The 10,000-nt window shown below is 42.0% G+C and overlaps 1 protein-coding gene across 1 annotated transcript in view; it reads right to left on the reverse strand.

The window, feature by feature from the left end:
- Window positions 1-4,778: 4,778 nt before the first annotated feature.
- Window positions 4,779-10,000, reverse strand: part of ptpn18 (protein tyrosine phosphatase non-receptor type 18) — a 19,510-nt gene continuing 14,288 nt past the window's right edge. The window contains exons 12-16 of the mRNA XM_079496016.1: window positions 9,684-9,733; window positions 7,712-7,837; window positions 6,922-7,136; window positions 6,269-6,340; window positions 4,779-5,504 (exon numbers count right to left, since the gene is read on the reverse strand). Coding sequence (XP_079352142.1) covers window positions 5,440-5,504; window positions 6,269-6,340; window positions 6,922-7,136; window positions 7,712-7,837; window positions 9,684-9,733 — 528 coding nt within the window. The 3' untranslated portion in view covers window positions 4,779-5,439. The remainder of the gene's footprint in view (window positions 5,505-6,268; window positions 6,341-6,921; window positions 7,137-7,711; window positions 7,838-9,683; window positions 9,734-10,000) is intronic.

The raw sequence follows: 10,000 nt of genomic DNA on the forward strand, positions 1-10,000 counted from the left end.
TTTCCCAGGTGTAAAGATAGTTTGTTATCAGCGAGCCAGGTGCAGATTCTACCGAGTTCAGAGCTGAGGGCATTTTCAACCTGCAGTTTGTCCCTGTCCGAGACCAGCAGTGCTGAGTCATCTGCGAACAGGAACAAGTTGCAGTCACAGGCTGAAGTCATGTCGTTTACATATATTAGGAACAGTAGAGGCCCTAGTATGCTTCCTTGTGGAACGCCACAGCTCACTGGGAGGGGGGGGGACAGTGTTCCGTTCACTTCCACCATCTGTTCTCTCCCCTCCAGGTAGGATTGCATCCAGCTCACTGATGTGCTATCGAAACCAATTGCTTTTAGCTTGTTAACCAGTATGGAGTGGTTCACGGTGTCAAAAGCCTTTTGGAGGTCCAGCATGACCATGCCGCAGTATTTGCCAGCGTCCACCTCTTGTTTGATGTGGTCGCTCAAATAGAGGAGGCATGTGTCAGTGGAGTGGGATGTTCTGAAGCCAGATTGGAACTCGTACAATAATTTATTAGTGGCAAGATACTTTTCAACCTGTTCATAGACTATTTTTTCCATCACTTTCGAGATGGAACTAAGAATAGAAATAGGGCGGTAGTTGCCGGGGTCTAATTTACTCCCTTTCTTGTGCAAGGGGGTTACTTTGGCCAGTTTGAAATCTTGGGGGACCTGTCCCTGTTTGATGGAGAGGTTTACTATGTGGGTGATGATTGGAGCTATAGAGATGGCTGAGTCTCTGAGAAATTTGGAGGGAATGTTGTCATGTCCTGTGGCCTTGTGGGGTTGGAGGGCACTCAGTTTCTTAATTACCTCATCAGTTGTTACCATAACTAGTTTAAAATCGTCTTTACAAACACCTAGGTTTTTGTAGAAGGTTGTAATGTGCTCTACACCAAAGAGCCCAGAGTGGGAGGGCAGTTTGTTAACCAGAGTTGTTGATATGTTTGTAAAGAAGATATTCAAGTAGTTGGCCACATCAAGGTTGTCAGTGATGAGAGTGTTGTCAGATTTGATGTTTATGTTCGAAAATCTGGTTTTTAGTTTCTGACCATAGCTTAGTTGATTGTTTAGTAGCTTCCAGAGCTCATGAGGATTGTTTTTGTTTTCCTCAGCTTTATCATTAATGAAGTTACTTTTAGCTGATTTGGTCATGGCAGTTACGCTGTTTCGTAGTTTGATTCGTTGTGTATTTAGGTTGTTCAAACGAGCTTGGCGAACACTGTCGAAGCGCTTGGCTAGCTTTGACTTGCATTTTAGAACTTCAGAGCATTTTTTGTCTCTGGCTTTCATTGCAGCCAGTATGTCCGAATTCATCCATGGTTCCGAGCGGGTTTTGCCCCTGGTGGTTCTCAAAGGAGCCATGTTGTTCAGTACTGATGTAAATTTGGTTTTGAAGCCAAGCCAAGCTTCTTCGACATGCGTGCCAAGTATCGCGAGACGGTCTACTGTTTCCTGTCTGGCAACCGAACCGAGAAAGAAACGATACCTGCCGCTGTTTGGCATGCCTCAATAAAATTATGTACTACAGCAAACTTGTTATTAGAAAACCTGTGATATGTCTTCTTTTATATTCCAGAACCGATTATATGACAAAGGTCACAATTGTTCATAAATAGTGTTTGTTCAAGAGCTGGTCCAGTCGGCTCGAGTCACTGCTTTCATCAAACTTCCGGTGCGAGATTTGCCACCCGGACCGCCAGCACATATTCCTACATGGGTGGAGCCTGTCAGTAGGTAGTGTTGGGCAGGGGGTCCTTATAATATAACGTTCAAATGCTGCTTTTCCTTACTGTAAATGTGTATTGTCACTTGTCAGTCAATAACGTATACCGTATGGGAAAAGCAGTGTTTTGCAGACTGTTCTATAATTGTTTTTGCCAATTCATTGATGTAGGTTATATTATGGGTTGGACTCATGTTGCATCCCAATGCTATGTGTTCACACTGGCAGATATACAAAGCTACATTCAACCAAGTCATTGAGATGATCCGTGACCTGCTCTGTCTCCCTGTTGTATTTTCATGTGTTCCTTTGTTTTAGTTATAGTTTTCAATTATTTTACTTTAATTCTGCTGTAATGTTGCTTTCCTTGTTTCCTTGTAAGTGTTGATTTACACCTGCGTACCAAATGTAATTAATTGTAGAGAAAAAAATCTACAAAGCTACATTCCAAGTTGAGCTGCATGGCTTCAACCGCAGATACAAAGCTACAAAACCACCAAATTGTTTAACCATTTCCACTCACCTTACCTCTTTACACAATGAGGGGGAGGGGGAGAGACTAAATATTTCTGTCGGTCATACCCCTTTTCCACCAGTTGGTTCCCAATGGGAACCGGTACAGTTATCTTTTTGGTTCATATAGTCCATGAGCCAGAGCTCCAAAATCGGAACGTTAATTATGAATTGAGTGGGCAAAACTCTATATTCAATAATTGTTTATAGGATCAATATACCGGTAAGTCAATTTATTTATATATGATAACCGTTCCAAAGAGTAGCTTTTTCACATTTTAAATCTTTTGCATATTTTCCTATATAATGCCTCATTTGCATTTTTACAATTTTTAAATTTGTAATACAATAAATCATTGTCTTTGTGTAAGTAATCAACTGGGGAAGTTTCATGGTGATAACAATCTAACATATAGGTATGGTTTTGCACACTCAATTCATCATTAACGTTCCAATTTTGGAGCTCTGGCTCATGGATTAAGAACCAAAAAGAACTGAACCGGTTCCCATTGGGAACTAACCGGTGGAAAAGTCCCTGGAAACAACATATTTTCTGATGGGGGTCGGTGGCCAATTACATATATTTTGGAGGTCTTATAGGTTTTTCAGAAAACTGTAAGGATTTAGAAGACATTTGTAGAATCGTCCTCAGGTCTAACCTCATAGCTTTGGGGAAAGCAGTGTTTTCCATCAGTCTTGACAGCACACTTGTTAGTGTATATACATTGAGTTGATGATGTCAGGTTTTTCCTCCACTGATGCTGCCACTTTCCAGCAGTTTGTGAAGCAGACTCTAGTGCCAAATCCAATCAAAGGCTTTTTTTTGTTTGTTTTTAAATCAAAACAGCAGAATAATCTCTGTTTGCTTGTTTCAGTGTGGTTGTCAATTATGGTGCTGAGGGTGATAATATGCTCTATTGTTGTATGATAATTTGTTAAAAAGCCAGTTTATATTTCATATTATTTTCAGCGATGAAATGTAGGAATGCATCTGTGGTCTCTGTCTGTCTGTCTGTCTCGTATATTCACTTTTTTCAGAGGTTATTGTGTGTGTGTGCGTGTGTGTGCATTACAGACAGAGCACTGTGTGTGTGTGTGAGTGTGTGTGTGTGCGTGCGTGCGTGCGTGCGTGCGTGCGTGTGTGTGTGCGTGTAGTTGCAGGTCTGTGACAGCAGGTCATTAGACTCATGTTTCACATTAGCATGAACTGAATAAGATTAACACACACAGACACACGTGCACATTCGCTTGCACGCACTCACAAGCGCACGCGCGCACGCACGCACAATATTTTTAATGCTAGTTACAGTGTGTTTGTGTGTGTGTGTGCGTGTGCAAGTGTGAGAGAGAAAGCGTGAAAAAGAGAAAGTGTGAAAAGGAGAGGAGATAGAGAGAAAAGAGAAAGAGATTGATATGAAACCACCAGAGTGCATTTCTTGTCATTCTGCTGCCACCTGGTGGTCAGTGTTGGAAACGACAGAAGAAACCTTCAGTGTGTATGATTTTCTTTCCTAGGATGGTGCAAGGACTGTCTAAAGAGGACGAGACGCGAAGACCGTACGGGCGGCGCCATGTTGCTTATGGTGCTCCATGGAAGGAAAGAAACATGTGCAGTTCAGACCAAGGAAGCTGAACGCGGAAGTGTTGGCTGCATATAGCCCATTGCGCATGTTTCTTTCCTTCCATGGAGCACCATAAGCAACATGGCGTCGCCCGTACGGTCTTCGCGTCTCGTCCTCTTTAGACAGTCCTTGGGATGGTGCCGGGATCTCCGCTTGTGATTGGTTGTTGGATGTCAGGGTAAGAATGGTGGTCCCTTATTGGCTGTTGATGGTGACGTAACTAAGGTACGTTTCAAGGTTGGTATAAGGTCAATAAAAGGTGTAAGGATTTAGAACAGCAGTTGTAATAGTTAGTAGCAGTATTTGCGCGCTCTGCTTGTGCACAAGTAGGCCATGTATGGCCTTTGTGTGCAAGGCGCAAGTTGGCACCTCGACAGAGTGCATTTCTAGTTTACAATATGGTCCACCCTTTTCAATTAATCAATTCACAAAAACTATGCCTAAACCTAACCTTAACCTATCCCTAAACTCACAAAACTGCCCCTGCAGTTGTTGGACAAATTGTAAAAAAGTAATCTGCGGTTGTTGTGGTAGCAGAGGTATGGGGTTCAATGTATGGATTCAAAGTTGAATGCCTATAGACTAGCGATGTGGCTGCCAGAATTAGGTTCTGTGGTTGTATTGGAGAGCGTGGAAAGCCTCGCCCGCACGGGCGCCCATTACTATAGCTACTACAACAAGCGCTCCCTAGCGGCACCATCCTAGGAAAAACATCTCGCCGTAGGGAGACACTCGGGAGGCATTGGTACTAGAGGCCCGAACCAGACGGACAGCCAGACGGACGGACAGAAAAACCCTGTTCTCCAGAAACGTTCAAAAAAACTCAAGCGCCTTTAAAACAACTTTGAATGTTACATTTTGTTATACAAATATTCTGAAATCCAGTTTGTTTTGTATAAAAGAGACATAAGTGCCACACTCTATATAATTGTTAGAAACTAAATCATGAACTACTGAACCACAGTTGTATCTATTTACAAGAAAATTGTATCAGTGCTATTTAACAATGCCAAAGTTATAATAATGCATAACAATGTAATAAATTAATTACTATTGTTCTGGAAACAATAGTTGTCCAGAAGCCAGCCTGCTGCTATACTACAGTGCATTCTGAGTGGAGGTTTAAATGGGAAATGCTGAGTGAGAAATTATAGTGTAGTCCAGTCTAACGTAGTCTAGTCTAGTCCAATCTATTGTAGTCCAGTCTATTGTAGTCCAGTCCAGTCTATTGTAGTCCAGTCTATTGTAGTCTAGTCTAGTCCAATCTATTGTAGTCCAGTCTATTGTAGTCCAGTCTAATGTAGTCTAGTCTAGTCCAATCTATTGTAGTCCAGTCTATTGTAGTCCAGTCCAGTCTATTTTAGTCCAGTCCAGTATATTGTAGTCCAGTCCAGTCCAGACTAGTCCAGTCTAATGTAGTCCAGTCCAGTGTATTGTAGTCCAGTCCAGTATATTGTAGTCCAGTCCAGTCTATTGTAGTCCAGTCCAGTCTATTGTAGTCCAGTCCAGTATATTGTAGTCCAGTCCAGTATATTGTAGTCCAGTCCAGTCCAGACTACTCCGGTCCAGTGTAATGCAGTTATCGGCTCCACTCAGCAGGAGGGTCTCTGGGTCCTCTAGGCTTCTTTATGCGACAATTAAAACCTAATAATATAAAATAAAATGTATTAAAACCTAATAATATAAAATAAATCACATTAAAACCAATATTAAATGAAATACAGTGTACATTAAAACCTAATAATATATAATCAAATACCTTTAAACCTAATAATATAAAACAATATGCTGTACATTAAAAGTCTAATAATAATATTAAACAATATACAGTTACAGTACTATAACTACATACAACAACATAACATAGCAAGATAAGACAGAGACAGACAGACAGACAGACAGACAGACAGACAGACAGACAGACAGACAGACAGACAGACAGAGGTGGACAGTAACAGTAGATTTACTTGAGTATTGTACTCAAGTACATTTTTTAAATATCTGTACTTTACTCAACCATAGAGTAATAAAAGGATAGAGACCGAACTGGATCCCCCCCCCCACTATTCATTTCAATAGAAGTTGCTCAGTGGCGTTTTGAAGCACCCGGAAGACTGGCTAGTCTGTCTGGCTAGAGCGAGCGGAAGTTTAGCCTAGACCTCAAAAAATATGATTATTTTGGGGAGGGGTAGTCTTGGAGAATGTTTTGACTCTAGGGTAATGTACTTTGTCCACCACTATAGACAGCGGACAGACGGACAGAAAGACAGACAGACAGACAGACAGACAGACAGACAGACAGACAGACAGACAGACAGACAGACAGACAGACAGACAGACAGACAGACAGACAGACAGACAGACAGACAGACAGACAGACAGACAGACAGTACTTGTGTAATACTAACCCATGGGTCCAGGTGTTTTGACTAGATTGGAGACTTCTTCATAATCATCTGTGGATGAATGTTTCTCATGATCTAAGACGACAGACATACGGTCACATGTGTGGATTTTTATGTCCAAACGTACAATAATGTGAACACAGCTGGTTTAACGCACTGCCCTAGTCACCTAGTGCCTGAAGTTTTCAAATAATCTGTAAAAATTGCTGAACTACAAGCTCACACACACCACATTGCCACATTGTGAGCGTGTAGCCTACTTTAAATGTTTTTTTTGTGGCTTTCGCCTTTATTTTATATTTTTTATGGAGGGACAGACAGTAGGCTGACAGGAAATGGGGAGAGAGATGGGGGGGTGACATGCAGTAAGGGCCGTCGGGATCGGGAGTCGAACCCGCGGCACACTGTGACATAAATGCTCAAACAGTGGATGCTAGGTTGAAAAGATCTGAATGCATGGGCTGCGTGATTGCAGATACAATCTCTTCAAAAAAGTCTAATAATGACTGAAATGTCAGCCAAACGGATACATTGTTATGACTTTACAGTCTAAAGTCAGTCTTGTTTAATACACACTGACTGAGTGAGGTAAAAACCTACAGCTAAAACATTGTATGTGAGATATTTATAAACATATTACTGTCCCATAACATTACCTGTAAATGGTTCATATTCTTTGTCGTTGCCTAGTGACTCTGACCCCTCCCCCAGCCTGGGATTGGTTGGTCCTGCCATGTCGTAGATGGGGTTGGAAGAAAGGCCGGAGCTCATTGGTTTAGGCCGGGGCTTGACCACGCTGTAGAGGGGCGTTTCGGTGGTGGCTGGCAGGTCGTTGTCATAGATGACGTGATGACGGGAGGGGGGCGTGTCTCTAGAAGGAAACACCCACACTCACAATTATCCAGAATGCCTGCTGTTCAACGTCCCAAAATGTTGTGTTGTCCCTGTTGTGTTGTGTTCCCTTCACTCGCTTCCAAGTGCTGCCGGTACCCAGTACAAAACAAGGCAACCAAAAAAAGCATGGCACCACCATACTATATCTTGTGCCACCCCTTACCCCATATCCCGAAATTTAAGTTTAATATTCATTAAACTTAGTTCATTAAGAGTCTTAATGAACCTGCGGTTTCCTACTCAGGTGCTGATTTTTTTAGTTAGTGAGTTAATAGAGCCTGCCTGTTTGATCAGGGGATACATTTAATCTGGGTCAAAATTTGTGTCAGAACCTGTGCCTAGGTGAGACATGACCTTTGACACGATCTAAATGTCTCAAATTCAATAGAAGAGCAGGGAAACAAAATACAACCACCCCAATTGTATCTTAATATTGTATTATGTATTGTATTAACATTGTATTAACATACTCATACAATATCATAACATATCATACAGATTGGACGATTGACATTTTAATTCATTCAAGTTACAGAGGCTTTGACGACATACCTGCTTCTAACTGATGAGGTGGGTGTGGCTGAGGGAGAGTGGGCGGGGCTTGTTGTAGGTGGGTGGGACTTGGGAGGCTTGCTGACCACAGCATATGTATCGTTCATCCTGGTAGGAGACAAGGACCTGCACACACATGCAAATATCACTATTAATAATTCACAAGGGTTCAAAAACAACAATAACCAACATCTAAAATCAATTTTCTCCGAAAATGGGCAGAGAAAACAAAAGTTTAATTTAGATTGTATTTGTTAATCATGTATAAAAGGTAAATAATAACTGTAATAACTGTCCCAAAATAAACTAAAGAGGGGGGTAGAGAGAGAGAAGGGGGGAGAGTGAGAGGGAGAGAGAGAGAGAGGGAGAGAGAGAGAGAGAGAGAGAGAGAGAGGGAGGGAGAGAGAGAGAGAGAGAGAGAGAGAGAGTTTATTTACAATACAAATATTACATTCATGAAACACTAACATTAACAATATTTAAACTGTTAAAAAAACACCTCAGTATTGATCTCAGTAAAATCAGTATCAGCCGTATGAAATGCATTTATTTTCAACAAGACCTAGAGCTGCGCATTGAATTACTGTATAGGCCTCCTCTCCTCTCCCCTTAGGGGCTCAGTGTCATGGTCAAGGGCACAAAGCCATGAGGAGCCAAGGATCGAACCAGGAACCATCCGATTCCAAGTTGTCCGCTCTCTCTCTCTCTCTCTCTCTCTCTCTCTCTGTGTGAGTCTGTCTTTAGTTAGACTGTTTGTTTTATAACAGCCTGTGTTGATACCTTGTATATTGTGTATCTGCCATGTGTATAGTGTGTTTGTGCTTCCTCTCCCTCCCTATCTCTCTCTCACATGCACATGCACATGCACATGCACATGCACATGCACATGCACATGCACATGCACATGCACGCGCACACACACACACACACACACACACACACACACACACACACACACACACACACACACACACACACACACACACACACACACACACACACACACACACACACAAATATGTATGTCCACATGTCCGGCATGTGCACTTAAGCCTCTCCAAATGATACAAAATGCTGCAGCTCGCTTGGTCTTCAACTAGCCAAAGTTCTCACACGTCTCCCCCTTCTCCTTCATGATAACTACTTTTTATGTATGTGATATTGCCATGCTTTTTGTTCTTGCTTAATGTAAATCGCTCTGGATTAAGAGCGTCTGCTAAATGGATAAATTGTAAATTGTAACAACAAGTAACCAACTAGTTACTGGCCAGCGTTGACAGATTTTATGGGTGGGCACTGGGGGGTGGTCCGTGGGCAAATCAATATTAATTTAGTTGACATGGAAATGTTTGAGATCCACTGGTTTAAACAACATTAGGAAACAAGCCCAAATAAGTAACTACACTTTGGAAACAAGCCCAAAAAACCGCAACCCACATCTACCAATATTTACAAGCGACTTTACAGCAAAGGAACTCCAAATTTGCTCGATAATAATCAGACATGGCAACACTGGTACTGGACACTTTCCAGCTGGCTACCATCAGACTGTAGAACAAGCTCTGCCCCCCTGTCACCAAGCTGGCCTGATGACACAGGCCACCACAAAGGATCTGATTCATTCATGGGTATATAATATGCTACTCATAAGTTATAACTTATTTTTTATTTTTCCTTATGCACCTTATCTGTCATTACCTTCTGTTATTTATAGTGCCTTGTCCCACCGCTATATATAAAACCTGCAGTACTAGAGGTCCTGGTAGGATATAAAACCTGCAGTACTAGAGGTCCTGGTAGGATATAAAACCAGCAGTACTAGAGGTCCTGGTAGGATATAAAACCAGCAGTACTAGAGGTCCTGGTAGGATATAAAACCAGCAGTACTAGTCGTCCTGGTAGGATGTGAGTGAGTGAGTGAGTGAGTGAGTGAGTGAGTGAGTGAGTGAGTGAGTGAGTGAGTGAGTCCTACCTCTTAGTCAGTGTTGCAGGTTGACTTCTGGTATCAGATGAGTCCGAAGTCTGAAACACACACACACACACACACACAGACACACACACACACACGCAAACACAAAGTTGAAACATACAGAGGTTTCTGCCGGACAGCGACAATATTAATTCATGATGTTGATCAGACAGTAACATTATTGGGTTCCTCATATTAAATAACAATAAGTGGTATTTAGTTAATATTCACCTACCTGTAGTACTGCAGTACTACTGATATGGGAGTACCAGTTGTCCAGCACAGAGTAATGAAAACATCCACTTTTGTCTGTCTCTCTC

Source organism: Electrona antarctica, assembly GCF_951216825.1.
Source record: "Electrona antarctica genome assembly, chromosome: 2".
Classification (NCBI taxonomy): Eukaryota; Metazoa; Chordata; class Actinopteri; order Myctophiformes; family Myctophidae; genus Electrona; species Electrona antarctica.